This window comes from Vigna umbellata, chromosome 5, assembly GCF_029865625.1.
Source record: "Vigna umbellata cultivar VRB3 chromosome 5, Vumbellata_1.0, whole genome shotgun sequence".
NCBI lineage: Eukaryota > Viridiplantae > Streptophyta > Magnoliopsida > Fabales > Fabaceae > Vigna > Vigna umbellata.
This window is the reverse complement of record NC_142169.1, coordinates 56,348,777-56,364,830: the sequence shown is the minus strand read 5'-3', so window position 1 is coordinate 56,364,830 and position 16,054 is coordinate 56,348,777. Positions and strand designations below refer to the sequence as shown.

Below are 16,054 nucleotides of genomic sequence, written 5' to 3'. Positions count from 1 at the left end.
GGATTTCGCGCATACAATGTCACCACGAGAGAGAAAGGATATCGGGTAAAATTTTAAGGATCATAGGCGGAAAAAAAACTCAATGTTTTTAAAAAAAAATTCATTTTTCCTTCTAAAATTATCCTTAGTAAATATTAAAAATATGAGATCAAACTATGTCATTTAAATGTAAGAATGAATTCTCGTGTCAAAGTATTATTTTTGTTTAAGGTGCTACCCTTCGTTATGTGATAGAAAGAGAACATAAATCTGATAAATTTCATTAACATAAAAAATGAAAATATAAATTTAGACATGTCTAGACATCGGAGGATGATGCAACATTTTATTTGTTATACAAAAATAATTTAAAGTTTGGTTATGTGTTACTTGTAAGATAGGAAAACTTTTAAATAAAAACTAAAATAGTAGTTAGGAAAAAAATAGTTAATCAAAACTGAGTTTGGGGTGATGAGAGCTTTTACTTCCTGCACCTCTACCATTTCTTAACACACTTCCAAATTTTAAAAATGATATTTTATTTTTCATAAAAATGATTTGGGGATTATGGTTAGGAACATGTTTTTCGGAATTTTTAGAATAGGATTTTAAAATGAAATTTTAGAACAAAATTTCCAAAAGGAGATGTGCTTTGAAACAGGTTTTTTGAAATACGATTTGTGAAATGTATATAATGTGTGAAATTAATTTTTCGGTACATCCCTACATAAAATGTGTTATGGGAAGAATTTTTCAAAACATATGAAATGCGTTCCAAAACAAGTTTTTTTCTCATTTTCTCTCTTCTTCCTTGGATTGTTCTACTTCTTTCCTTCTTCCTCTACAGCAGCGTTGATGATAGAAGTAACGACAATTGTGTGTTGCAATAATGAAAAGTGTCCGATGGAGTACAAATAGTAATGTGAAGTGCAGGAAGCAATAGCCTGTAATGAGGTGCGGAGTACAAATGATGGCCCAAAGTAACGAAGACCCAGATATATAGCTGATTGGATCAAACAACTTCGAATAAAAGCTTACGTGTCAAATTCCGATTGACTGAGATGACAAATAACTAATGGAATTCCCATATAAAGCTACAATCCCCAACATCATGGTTACTCTTTCACTGTCGTAGTAGTAGCGGCGAAACTGAGATCAGAAATGGCGAAAACGACGTTGTTGTTGCTCTGTACGCTGCTCCTCTTCGGAACCCTGGCTCTCACCCAGGTCTCAATTTTCTTATTCAATTTTCTTATTCAATTTTCTTATTTAACTGTGGAGCTTGAGATCGAGACTCTATTTTATTAGGGGGAAGTCAATCTGTATATCATCTCAATCTAAAATGAAATCCCGGGCCATAGAAATGTTTGAACTGCAATTGAGTTTGACGCCAACTTCAATTCTGCATACTTTATTTTTTATTTTGAATTTATTGGTCAATGTGTGGGTCACAGGCGAAGAAATCAAAGGAGGAATTGAAGGAAGTGACGAACAAGGTTTTCTTTGATGTTGAGATCGATGGAAAAGCTGCAGGTCTCTAAGCTTCCTTCTTTTTATGCCTTTTATTAACTCTGTTTGTTGTGTCTGTGATTTGATTCGAAGTGAAATGAGATGATAGATGACTAAAGATACCTTCTAAAATTATAATTGAGTAATGTCACACACACTTTAACACAGATCATTTCCCATGAGCAAATATTAAACAAACTTATTTTACCAACGATCTAGCTATAATGAAGGAATAGTGATTCATGATAGGTAAAATATTGGTTAAATAAGTTCGATTAATATTTGGGTTGTGGAAGTGATTTTGGATGTTTTGGTAATGTAAGTGAAACTGGGAGGGTGTGTCGAATTTTTGCTTGATAATGAATCCTTATACTGTTAGCTACAAACAAAGTTTCACGTCGGATATGAATACATCCCTTAGTAAGAAGCCTTTTGAAGTAATACCAAAAGCAAATGCAAAAGCAAATCCGTGAGTGTTTTAGCACAAAGCTAGAGTCTAGGGAGAACTTGGTTGTTTTTAGTGTTATATTTTTTTTGTCCTTGATCAGGTATACTCATAGCTAAAGCTGTAAAATTAGCCGGTTTAAGTAATATCCTCCCCGGAATGGCAACTCATTTTACAAGTAGAATTCACCCGGGGTCACAATCCACTTGTACTATAGTTGATATAGATAAGTGATTCCACTGTTGTTAGATACACCATGGCTGTCATGGCAGATTTTTTGCCAACTGCCATAGTATGTAAAGGGAGGCACGCTATGTCAGCAAAATAATATTATTTTATATGGTGCGATTTTGTCCTTCCACTATCTATCATTGATAACGCTGAGTTGATGTTATATCATTCCTTTTTCCCATAATTTTGAGTATGAAATTTTGACCGTTTGTATTATGCTATGATGATTGACTTTCCAGGTCGTATTGTAATCGGTCTTTACGGGAAGGCAGTTCCAAAAACTGCAGGTTGGGTTTCTAAATTCTCTGCATTTTTATTCTTATCAATTATCATTTTTAATGTTAACTGAAGCCTTGTTTTTATTTCCGTTTCTGCAGAAAACTTCCGAGCTCTTTGCACAGGTGAGCTTGTGTCTGCTGCTTATATGTATTGATGTTTATCATATAATAGTTAGAGAACTTGTTTCCATCCTTTTATTGAGTTTCAAATTCAGTCGTGTTAGAATAAATAGATTCATTCAATGTAAGAAACGATGAGTAAAAATCCAGCTGTAATTAGACTGCTCTACTCATTAGAACAAATTGAGGACAGCTTTAATAGGAAGACATAGTTAAGTTCTTAGAGTGAAGGTGGATTGTTCTTTATTCTCGTGGTTCTTTTCACTGATATATGAGTTTAATATCATTTCCTCTTCCCTTAATAATATTACATGATGATATCACTGCTTGGATTTATAATGTGCACATGTTAGTCTTACAAATTAAAATACATTCTATATTAAATTTACATTTTTTCCAAATTATTAGGGGAAAAGGGAATTGGTAAAAATGGAAAGCCTCTCCATTACAAAGGTAGCACATTCCACAGAATTATTCCTAGCTTTATGATCCAAGGAGGTGATTTTACACATGGCAATGGAATGGGCGGAGAATCAATTTACGGAGAGAAGTTTGCTGATGAGAACTTCAAGTTAAAGCATACTGGACCAGGTAATATTCTTGTATTGTTATAGTTGTTTCTTAAACATAAATTCAAACGAACCTATGATGGGATTAAAGCCTTTTTGTTATTTGATGTATGAACAGGTATTCTGTCAATGGCAAACGCAGGTCCTGATACCAACGGTTCACAATTTTTCATCACAACTGTGACAACAAGCTGGTAATTTAATCCAGATCAAAAAGTTCCTAGAAGAACACAAATATCAAAATCTTATGTTGCATATTTCATATTTGTATTGTGCATAATGATTTGATTCTGCTGTGATTTTATCCATCAATCTGTGAAGAAGGCTGTATTTGGTGTAACCATTTGTGCAGATTGTGTAGTGTTACTTAAGATATATAAACCAACTCTTTTTTGGTTTTTACTAACTATTAATGTATTATGTATTTGACAGGTTGGACGGAAGGCATGTTGTTTTTGGTAAAGTTCTTTCTGGAATGGATGTTGTTTACAAGGTTGAAGCTGAAGGTAGGCAAAGTGGCACTCCCAAGAGCAAGGTTGTGGTTGCTGACAGCGGTGAACTTCCTCTATAAAATGTACACGTCAATTCTCAACCAGGACTTGTTGAAGCTGTTTCCAGTTTTTTATTCTCTGTACGGACCACTTAACTTTTCATAAGCATCTGCTAATAGGTTTATGGTTATTTCTGTGTGGAACTTAGTACATGAAGTTTTCTCCTAAACTATAAAACGGGAAATAGAATTTTTGAAGTGAAATTTATGGAGAAAAGTATGTGAACATGACTGTCCAAGATAAATAGCATTTCATAATTCGGAGAATCTTAACTTTTCCTACTCTTGATCTGGTCATTAACAATTCATTCCATCTAACTCAATCCTAATCAATGTTATTATTTAAAAATTATGTTTAAACTTAAACATCATCTTCGATAAATATAATTAAGGGTACTCCATAATTTAAAACATATCTCTACATGGGATGAAATCGATGGTATGAACTCAGAAATATTAAATGAATCGAACTAATATATTTAATGAATGTAAATTAGGTAGTTTTGTTTATAAATACTTAATTTTACAGTGTTAAATTCGTTTAATGTTCTTGAAATAAAGTAAAAGTTTTAAATTATCTTGAATCATATTTAGTGGAGATGTATAAGATTAACTTTTAAAATATGAGCATTAGATTTGAAGTTTGTTTATATTTAAATTTACTAAAAATAATTTAATATTTAATTTTAAATATACAATTATGGTAGACAGATAAATTTGGAGTTAAGAAAAAAAATTGAATAAGTATAACTGTAATTAAGATTGTTTTTTACAAATGAGATGGAGTGCTAGTAAGTTGTTTTGATCCTAAAAATTGGTGGAGCCAGAGCTTGTTCTGTATTTGGTGAGAAAAGTAGTTTCCTTTTTTTAATTGCTCCTAATTTTCTACTCAAGGCAAAGTTTTAACTTCTTTTGAAAACTAAACATGGTTAAAGTATATTTGTGAAATTGTTTTAATTGAAATGCATGTTATATTTTTTCTAAATTATCGTTCATGTAAAATCTCAATCAACCACTCTTGTTTCTTACCAAAACCATTAAAGGAACAGATTATCTTCTTCTAAATCTTCTTTTTTATAAGTTTATGAATATCGATGTCCTCAAGACTCGCTGTTCATTTCCACAAGACTTTCAGTAAACATGATTTCTCTGTAAGCCAGCAAATAGTATATATACCATTCCTGATGTGAAATAAGAATCAATACAAGGGTACCATAAAAGTATATAAATGTATATATGAATAATTGTTAAAATCATTACTTGATTATTAATATCAACTCATAATTAGTAAATTTTACTAATATACAAAAATATACTAGAACACCTATAGACACAATACTCTCAATAAAACTATAATTTAACATTATTACATACAGAAAATTACTATAATTTATATTTATATATAAAGAGATTTCTCTTTTTGGTGTTCACTTTATTTTTTACTTTTATCTTTTAAATTATCGTTTTATTTAAATTTAACTGACTTTTTAAGTTTAATTAATTTTTAAATTTTAACTATTTTTAAAAATTAAATAAATAAAAAATTATCTACTAAATTAAAAAAAATCATTTACAAAATAAATAAAATTATCTATAACTAAATTATAAAAATTATTTATTTTTATTTTTAAATTATAATTTCATTATTTTTTTCTTATAAAAAAAGTAAATATATGTGTGTATGTGTTTTCAATAATAATAATAATAATAATAATAATAATAATAATATAACGAGTAGTTGTACATTGAGTCACACATTAAGACATTACGATCTTCGAATGAATGACATCTTATAGATACATAATATAATGATTATATAAACATATAAAAATAGCACTATTACTTTAGGAAACATGCAAAAACTTCTTAAAAATATGGATTTAGATTCAATTTAGTCCAACCTCCACATTATTCCCTTATATACATCATTTTCATCATATTACTAGTTAATCTAAAATTTTGAACATTTCTAAATTTTCGGTCCATAATGCATTAAATTCAACAAGTCTAACAACCTCTATTACAGGATTTGATACAATCTCAAAATTTAAATTTTAGACCAATTTAATTTAATTACAAAAAGAGATAAAAAGTTATTATCCAGTTTTGTATATGATTTTCTTATGATATCTTGCAAGAGACCGACACAAATCAATGTCATTTAGTTCTACATTGGATGTTAAAGTTGACTTGCCAATTCGATTATAAACTCACTATTTTGAGCACTACCACTCAAATTTACCAGACTTCATCAAAAAACGATGTAAATCAGCGCAAATAGCAATTGAGCTTATACACTTGGAATTGTTAACTCTTGAGTTTACCAGCTCAAAAGGGCAAAGTTGAATGTAAAATCCCTGAAAATTAAATTAAATATGATTACATATTCACACCGCTGAATAATTAGCCTACTCTGGAAATGCAATTCTGACTCATACAATGATACACCAAAACGTCCCAAGATCTAGCTTGGCTAACATATAATGTACATGTGAATGTAACATCTCTAATTTATTTATTTTGGCCAGGATAATGATCTAATATGGTACAACAATCTGATGCACATAACTTATACATCATGTTTAATCAATCAGTGTTATCACTGTCACTGTTGGTGTCCAGAAAGCTATACTCTCTCCATCCGCTGAGCTTAATCAACACAGTTCCTTGGTTCTCTTCCCTCCATACAATTGCTTCTCTCTCCAAAAGGTCTATCACCTGTGATGACAAAAATCACAAGAAAAATAAACCACCATTTACAAACAATTCAATTACCCTTTTAATAACCAAGTTCCAAAATGTTGACCAACATGTAAATACATTGAAAACTGTTTCACACTAGATGTAAGAGGACATAAGATAGGATGGAAGAGGGTGAATTAGACCATACTGATTGTTTCAGCTTAGACTTTCCAAAACCATGTGATCCACATCCTGTGATAACCCTTAGTCTCTGCACAGCTGAAGCAGAGATATGAAATAAAGGCAATCAGATAAATAGACAGATGTAAATACAAATGCAATTCAATAACGCAATGTTGGTTTAGTCAAAAAGTCTTGAGAACATGTGAGAACCTAGGTCCTCAGAAATGCTTACAGGGAACATATGATCCAAACAGAAGGTGGAGTTTCAGCATTTTCATTGCTTGTTTCACGTGTTGCCCATGTAAATCAATAGTTATCACGTTTTCTATTCCCTTGTTTCTGCATATGTCACAAACAGTAGCTTAATAGTAGCAATAGTAATTACATGAGGCGATTGTTGAAAAGGAAGTTCTCTGGCTTTAGATTTTAAAGAAATCCACGAACCTAGCTATAAATATGTCATGGCTGGCCCTAGTGTCTGCTTTCTGAGCTAGTTTACTTTGTTCTTTACCCTAGCCAGACACAGAAATAGTTAAACATCATACAACAAAGCAACCCATAGTAAAGGAAAGGTTCGGACAAAATACAGTTAATGTAAAGGTTAATGAATTGAGATTCAAATGGTGCAAAGATAAAATATCACAGATTATTATAAATATACGTCTCGAAGAAAGATAAGAGTCATATGTTTTCCACACAAATTCTGCTGTTCTTTTCAAAGAAGAATAGACCTGATCAGAAAGATAAGCAGCATAAGCTCGATCCCCTTTGCTGTACGCTGTTGCAGCCTGCAAAATAATATCACCCTTGTATGTTACCAACTGACATTTGAGCTCAATAGCAAACTGGCTTAAAGATCACGATGAAATAATCCCTACTTTCTTATAATAAGATTTCACTGAATCCCACTGCTGGTTTGAATCTTCCCTAAACACATGATATTCATCTCCCTTAGCTACAAATGACAAAAGCAAAAGAATCAAATGAACTACCATGTTTCAAATTCAACACCATCAAGAAAACCATCAAAGTGAAGCATACAAAATTAAGACAATCAAAATGACTAAATACACAATAAGATTTTGAACTTTTATAGTTGGATAGCTTTTCGGTTCTCTTTTCCTCCTTTTATTTTTACAATAAGAAAGTGTTCTTATTGGATAGGCTACCAAAGGCTGGCATTTTAGACAAGTAGAGATTGTTAGAACAATTTTAAAAATTATTCGGTTAATTAATTTTAACAAAACATATATTACTTTCTTATATATGACTATTTGGTTTAATTGCACATTTTGTTCCTTAGATGGCAATTGTGTGATTTTGGTATATCAGATTCCAATGGCATGATTAGGTCCTTTTGGTATGTATTACAATTGCGCAACTTTGGTCCCCTGTGAGTCTTCAGTTAAATATTTAACAAATTTTGTTTATGTGACATTGGATTATAAGGTGACAGCTAACATGTTGCCTCATACATATGTTATCATGGCTAGATTACACCTTTGGTTAAATATATGTCATGTCAGCGTATATGTCAGGCAACACATCAGTTGCCATGCCATCATCCAGTGACACATCAACAAAGCTAAATACTTAACAGTGTCAATTGAGGGACCAAAATCGCACAATTGAGATACTTGTCCGTAGGACTCAATTTGCACAATTAAAACTAAAGGTGGACAAAATTGTATAATTATAAAACCTAAGAAACCAAAAGTGCAAGCCTAACTATATTTGTTTCCTAATTTATCATTGTGATTTCATTTCCATTTACCAATAATATATCACCCAACTTTCCTCCAATTCTTTTAACATTTTATATCTTTTAAGAATAAATTTATTTTCTGTTTTACCCTATATTAATTCCTAATTTTTTCTGAAGAAAATCATTGAAGACAACATACCACAAGCATTGCTTGAATGCTTGTGCTGCTTCTACCAATTGAACGAGATCAAGACCAAGGAATGTGTTTGAGAAGAACCCCAATTCACATTTTCTGACAATATTCAACAAGATCCAACCTTTTCTAACAAATTGTACCAATGTAGCAGAGGTAATCTTGCCAAAAATGCATGATGTATCCTCCTTGCTCTGACTCAGGTTGCCTAGGATGGCAGGCACCCAAGCCACCTGGCCACACCACATAGAGATAGGTAACTCAACCATATTAATTTCATTAATCCTTGAACTGAGTGAATTTCAATCCAACATACTCAATAAAACAACCAACAAAGACCCATTTCAAAAATCATAATAAAAAGTAAAAGACAAGGAGAAATGAGCAGGCAACAGATCATAAAAGTATTTGCAATTACTGAAGATCAGCCAACTACTTTAGAATAGTAAAATGGAACCACAAAAGCAGTAATCGACAAATACTGTTCAAGATAAGCCAGCAGTTGCAAGTATTTCAAAATTGCCATTATGTACCATATGTACGTTGCTGAGATTCTGCAACAAGTGGGGAAACATTGAACCCAGGTCCCAAAGACTGAATTTTCTTTACTACATTTCTCCAATTCATGCTATCTTTGTCATGTTCAGCGCTTTTAGGAAAGTTAAACAAAGATTCCAACACTTTCTGAGGAATGTCAGACTTCGTACATTCTGAGCTAATACCAGAATCAACCATAGAATTAGAGAGGACCTCCGCATATTTCCTAAAACGAAGAAAAAACTAAGCTAGTGGAGTTAGGTAGGTTCCGAATACCAAGATCATTGTTTAAGAGGATGTTGAGATTTGAATGCAAGAAGGTGCAAGGGCTAATCATAAATGCTAGAATACGAGATTAAAGTAACAGGCAAATCAAAATTAAAAATAATAAGTTCCACAGCGTTCTTATGTAATTTGGTACTATACTTGTCTTGAGAGTGTTGAACCTGTGACTACATGCAAACTACAGCAGCTGTCTTCTTCTCCAGCCCAATATTATATCACTAATTCAATCAGTACAAAAGTGGCACGTGTAAATGTATATTTTTATCTAAATGCCTGACTCTGAGGAATTCAGCCAACATTATAGCTCAGATTCAAGATTGAATTTACTTCAGTTTAATGCAATGAGTTGAGAATGATAATATTTGGCCTGCTTAGCATAATTACAATCCTAGTGGATGTAGCAGAATTTCATCAAAATGAATGTACCTTGAGTAATTCTATAAACTTCAATACTTAAAAGAGCAAAAATGTATATGTAAAGATACAATTGCAATACTATGCATCAAGAGATATCTATCGGAAATTCAATTGCCAACTACCGACAATGATTTTACTTACCAGATTACTTCTATAGCTAAATATAATGATTTGATGAAACAGGTAAAAAGATGTTTCTTGAGTTTCATTTGTTTTTTGGAAGGAGGGGCATCATGGGATAGAAACAGAAAGAGAAAGCTATAATTTATTGAGTCTATACCATGAAGTAGCAGCATAATACATTGATATAATTTACCTTCCAAAGGATCCAACAGACCATATATTATCTGACATATCACCATCTGAAGAAATAGATGTGGACTCTGATCTCCTCTCTATCAACTGTTACAAAAAACTGCAATTAACACTATGTACAACTATCTATCAACTGTTACAGAAAACTACAAATTAATACTATGTACAGCTATGATACCATACTTCAATTTGTGTTACTTATCCGTATCTGATACTTTATTGATACTTATCAATGAAGTATCTAATCTACAAAGCAGTAATATTTTTTATGATGACAATAATTTACAATTTTTTATTTTGACAACAATTTACAACTTTTTATTTTGACAACGTTTAATACATTTTCTTTTCATTTTGATTCACATAATAGCAACCATATATTATCATGTTTTCAAGAATTTTTGAAAATTTTTCAATATACATATATAATATATTGTATCCTATCATTTTCAAAATAAACGTATTGGTATATTAGATATGTGTCGTATCTAATACACGTATCTTATACATGCATCATACATGTACAAGGGTGCGGATACTGAAGTTAAAAATACTTCCAAAATCAACAGTCTTCAGTCTTACAACTCTGTAGAGTTGAATAGAAAAATAATATAAAAACTATATCACGTAGTGCAATTGCAATAGCTTAAGAAATAGGCACATTACTGAGTTTTTGAGAACACAAACCAATTCAAAAATAAAACAAGCGCAAATTTGAATCAGTATAAAACACAATTCAATTCTACCACTTACACTGTCATTGGGGTCAACAAAGACTCTCCCATCATCTACGTTGTCTACTCTGTAGTTAGGGTGTCTACCAGTACTGGATTTCTCAACTGTAGATCCAGCTAAATCAAGCAATACATTTGAGGCCTGGAAAATCATTCAAAGCTAATCATATCATATAACTAGCATAACTTTATTTGATCTGTGTGGCTCCCTAAAACTCTTGTAGAGATATGAAAGTAGATACTGCAACACCAATACTATCCATTCACAGAAAAATGTCCACAGAATTAAAAGGAAATACAACTATAATAGCCCCAAATAGTGGCCAACAAACTCGAAAACAAAAAAATGGTGCCAAATAAACCAAAGAGACATGGATACAACATTGTATGCACACATAACACAATAAGGCATGGGAATACCTCAGTATAAAAATCATAAATTAATACCGCTATGATAATACATAAAATTGATATTAAAAAATTAAACCACAAGAGAAAGCATAAGTCTTTATATATACATAATTGAATTGCTAAAATCTATCTGATTATTTTGGTATTAACGTGTATTGGAATAAAATTTAAAAAATAAAAGTAAAAAAATTATAAAGGTGCAACTAAAAGTATTTAAAATATCTATGATGCAATGTCCAACATGGATACATACACCACACAGTTATGACACGCCATTGCTAGCATTTTGAAAGTGTGTACTTATACCAAATAACAAAAACAACAGATTATGTCTACAAAAATGTAACTTTGTTTTTACTCTGTTTCCTATTTCCCAAATTTGGTTCAGTTCAGATATGTACATATCAAGTAAACTCAAAAGCAAAAAGACTTAAGACAAAAAAAACTTTCCAATCAACCTGCACCCATAAGAGATCCCCAGAAACACAGCTGACTAGCTGAGTCTGAGGATATCACCATCTGCTTTAAATATATCCACCACAAAACCAACAAAAAGAGAATAAACAAACAAAAAACAACTTTTTTTAGTACAGATATAACCATTAACTGACTAAAAGTAATAAGTGCCATAAAAAATAAAAATAGAACATCAAGTGCTAAGGACAAAATTTTACAATCTCAAAATGCAATCATACCCTTTCAATATCATATCCGCACTGACCTGCAAACACAAATTCCAAAGTCAGGCCATAAATAAGAAACTAGTCTACTAAACAAAATATCAAAACCGCCTCATAGAAACAAGTATACAATGTCTTCAATAAGATTGCTTGCTAACTTTAAATAACTATGCAAAGACAAATTCTTGCTTGCTATAACGCACAAGAAAAGACAAAAGGTCTAAAAGCAACATCAAATCACTTTATGGAAGAGGAATAATTTACTTCTTTTTAAACTCAGAAGAACATCTAAGCTTCCTTTTAGAATCACATCAAATGGTTGAATCTTTAATAAGATTTAGGTTTAATACAATCTTTACTTTTTATTTAGTCTCTACACAATAAATTATTTACTTTAATTGCTATGCATACTTTTCTAAACTAGCTTTAGCACTTATATACTAAATAATGTATGCAGGTATAGACACTTAGATCTATTACAGAATTGAAACCAAAACTTCAAAAAAAAAAGTGACATTTAGTCATTTATTTTCACAGCCAACAAATCCCGCATCCATGCTGAATTCCTCATCAAGTTTCAATATACAAAATCTAAAATTGAAAAGCAAAAAACATCAAAAAGGGCAATTTACTTACAAAGAACGTCTCTAACAACAGCCAAGTTAAGATCACAATCCTCCCCAAGCATAGAGCAGAGGAACTGCTCTGCTTTCTCCATGTCAAAAGCTTCATCATTAGCACTAAACCCTTTGTTACTTCCCTTGTTCCTCCTCACATATTCCTTCCCCAAAACCGTTGAAACAGTTCCAGTTGAAGCAACCACCTTTTTCTTCTGCTTCCCCCCTTTGAAACCGCCCACAACAAACCCCTCCCCACAATTCTGTTCCGCCTCCTCCTTCGACCCCAATTCCATCCCCGAAGAAGAAGAAGTTCCACCGCCACTGCTTCCACCACTGCATGAAGAAGAGCAACATGAAAACGAATCCTCCGACAACCCCTTCCTCAGGATCTCTGAAGCCCTGTGGAGATCAGACCCTGCAATGTCATACGCTATGGAAGCTTCCCTTATTGAAGACAACGAGAAAGCGTCCACCAATGCCTCCAAAACCCTTTTCTTTCTCTCCTCTTCTTCTCCCTCCACAACCCCTTCTGCTCCTTTTTTCTCCTCAGCCTTCTTCGGGGGCTTCGGTCTCTTCTTCTTCCTTGGGCTCTTCATATCCGAACAGGTAGAAACGGATCTAGGTCCTAACGAAGAAACGGAATTTCAGACGAAAACGGGGTCGAAGATTGCTTGGGAGGGTGAAAAGAGAGATTTTGAAGAGGGAATGGTTGATGGGTGTAGAAGGCGGAACGGCATGGCAGAATCTCACAGTTTGGGAAGAAAACCAATGGCATGAGAAAAACAATATTCTTTTTATGGCAAGAAAAATAATAAGTAATAGTATTTATATATTATTAAATGGATGATAAGATATAAATTAACTTTCTTCTACTGCAGATAAATAAAAGATAGAATGGGTTTAGTTTCCTTCTTTTAGGTCAAATTGTGTAAAGTTTTTAACAACATCAGTCAAATCAATGTCATTTTTTATTTGATAACAATCTTTTTCTTCTTAATGATATGATTTTGATAAGAATCGACAGTTTATACAGGTAGAATATTCTCACCCGATTGATATATGACTTGGTTATTTTTTTATGATAATATAAATTATAATATGGATAGTTTAAAATTGTGAATATTAATAGATATCGATAAATATTTAAAAAATATATTTTATAAATTTTTTAAATAATTTTGAAAAAATATATAAAATAAAAAATAAAATTAATTTAATTTAATTTAATAAAATATAAATTAAATTTTAATTTTAATTTTTTAACACGATAAATACCTATATATATATAGATAAATATGATGATATTAACATCAATATAGTGAATATTAAAATCCACCATTACCTGCCTAAATGCTAGATGCCGACAAAGACGTTATTTTTGTCATCTAATTAATATTATATTAATAATTTACAATCATAATAATCGTACGGTTAACTAATTTGGTACGGTTAATTGTAATATTTACGATAGAGGACTGACTCAATTCAATATCAGTAAATATTAGTTTTTGTTACTGTTTGATAACTTTTATAATATTGGTAAAAAATATTATATTATTCTATTTTGTATTACAATAGCACACAATTATAGTAATTTTTTAGGGTAAATTAAATTGATATTTCCTTAAATGATATTTACATTTATTTATTTATTTTTAAACACACGATGGTGCTCTTTATTTATTACAGGTGTAAGTGTAGTGTTTCAAAAGTTAATAGAGTGTATGTATATATACTGTTAGAAAATTATGAAATAATATTTTTAAAATGAATGAGTGTAAAATTATAAATAAAAAAAGAAAAAAAAACTAGAGTTATCCCTAATTTGGTAACAAATGTTTGGTTTAGCACAAGTAATAAAATACTAAATAAGATTAATGGATTTAATGTTTAGTATATCTAAATTTTGATTAAAACAATATTTTTCATTCAACGTATTAGAAAACTGATAAACCAAGTAAAAGGGAAAAAAATAAGAAGGACAGAAATAAGTAACAGTTTTATTTTGTCCTTTTCCTTTTCAAATGAAGTTCATTTATCAAATTTTAACATATTAAACAATCAGCCGAAAAAGTTTTGATTTCTATTGAAAAAATATTATATATAATCTCATTCGCTCTTTTAATAAATTATATATTTTTAAAAATATATTAGAGAAAATTAGTAAAAACGCATATTCTCTTTCTTTTTATGATAATAAAAAGTAATAATAAGTAATAAAATTATTATTATTATTATTATATATTGTTATAATTATAATATTAAATATAATTTTTTTATAACTTTACCGTAAATAGTTTATATATATATATATATATATATATATATATATATATATATATATATATATATATATATATATATATATATATATTATATTGTTGGTGGTTTTATAATTAAAAAACTAATTAAGTTTAAAAAAATATAATTAAAAAAATCGATCAAATGTAAAGAACCGGTTACTAAAGGAGTAAAATTGATAAAACAGTCATTTTAATTTAAAAGAACTTTTATTTAAGAGGTAAAATTGAAAAATAGATGTGGGACACCTAAAAAGGAATCCGTTTATATATAGGTATATAAAAAGGAGGAATCTATTATATACTTTCTCTAAAATTAGTCAAATAATATTTATACTTTTCTAAATTTTAAAGGAGATTCACCTTTTTTTATTATTTTTAATAAAATAGTAGATGTGTTTCTTGTATTTTTAATAAAGTGTTTGTTTAAGGATTGATGTGAAGTCTTATAAAACCTAATAGAAAAGATTTTTATAAATGATACTCATATTTTATTATTAAAAAGTTAAAATTATAAATAAAATTCATTTAAGCATGATTCATTTAATAAAAGCATCTATGTTTTGAAAATATTTTGATTTGAGTCTATCTTAAGACGTCTAAGGTCAAAAGTAACAAATATCTCCGATAAGATTTGCTTATAAAATAAGTTATATTTTTGCTTTTTTTTTTCTAGAGTCAATTCTAAATTCTATTACATGTGACCTTTAAGAGGTTTTTATGTGGATTAAGATAGTTCTAGCTCATTCTTTATTTTTGTGATCATGAAGGTGTATTCAAATAATTAATGAAAACTCTTTTTTCTCTATAGTTAGAGCTATTTGAGAATTTTGGTTTGTAGTTAAATTGAGAATAGTAATAGAACTGAATTGTAATTTTATTGCTTGGACAGTTGTTTTTGGAAATGAATTAGTATTAGTTTCTAGAACTGATTTAATTTGATTAAAACTTTCCAATTTGTTTTATCTAGAATTATTTTGAACTAAAACAAGGTATTATAAACTAAAAAAGAGAGCAAGAATTACATAAATAGCCAAAATTTATAGCCTATTGCAGTCAAACTAAAAGCTAAGACTCTTATACAGTGCTAGACAGTACCATATAATCGTTGAACATCACTCACAAGACCCAAGTCATTAAGTTCTAGTTGTGCAAGACATTAGACACAACTACCATTGTACGGAATGAGTTCAAGTGATCCCGAGTGTTAAATGTCACTTTGCTATTTCTATTGGACGTCCATCTTCTCTCTGTGCTGGATTTATATGTTTTCATGTTTTATTTTATGTATATACGTTGTTGTTTTATGAA

General features: G+C 30.3%; 2 protein-coding genes across 2 annotated transcripts; one reads left to right on the top strand and one right to left on the bottom strand.

Annotated features, from left to right (window-relative positions):
• The first annotated feature begins 1,050 nt into the window (after positions 1-1,050).
• ROC7 (rotamase CYP 7) lies at positions 1,051-3,812 on the top strand. The gene is made up of 7 exons (XM_047317521.2): positions 1,051-1,206; positions 1,434-1,512; positions 2,404-2,451; positions 2,542-2,565; positions 2,971-3,153; positions 3,250-3,325; positions 3,564-3,812. Exons 1-7 carry the CDS (start codon positions 1,141-1,143, stop codon positions 3,700-3,702), a joined length of 615 nt encoding a protein of 204 aa, XP_047173477.1. The 5' UTR covers positions 1,051-1,140; the 3' UTR covers positions 3,703-3,812.
• Positions 3,813-6,023: 2,211 nt separating this feature from the next.
• Positions 6,024-13,244, bottom strand: LOC124841272 (smr (Small MutS Related) domain-containing protein). Its single transcript, XM_088116708.1, is given in 13 exon segments — positions 6,024-6,399; positions 6,572-6,642; positions 6,779-6,885; positions 6,991-7,058; positions 7,278-7,334; positions 7,425-7,501; positions 8,569-8,591; positions 8,593-8,677; positions 8,978-9,207; positions 10,000-10,085; positions 10,752-10,874; positions 11,839-11,864; positions 12,460-13,244. Coding segments are annotated over 13 exon segments (1,665 nt in total). The 5' UTR covers positions 13,040-13,244; the 3' UTR covers positions 6,024-6,267.
• Between the last annotated feature and the right edge of the window lie 2,810 nt (positions 13,245-16,054).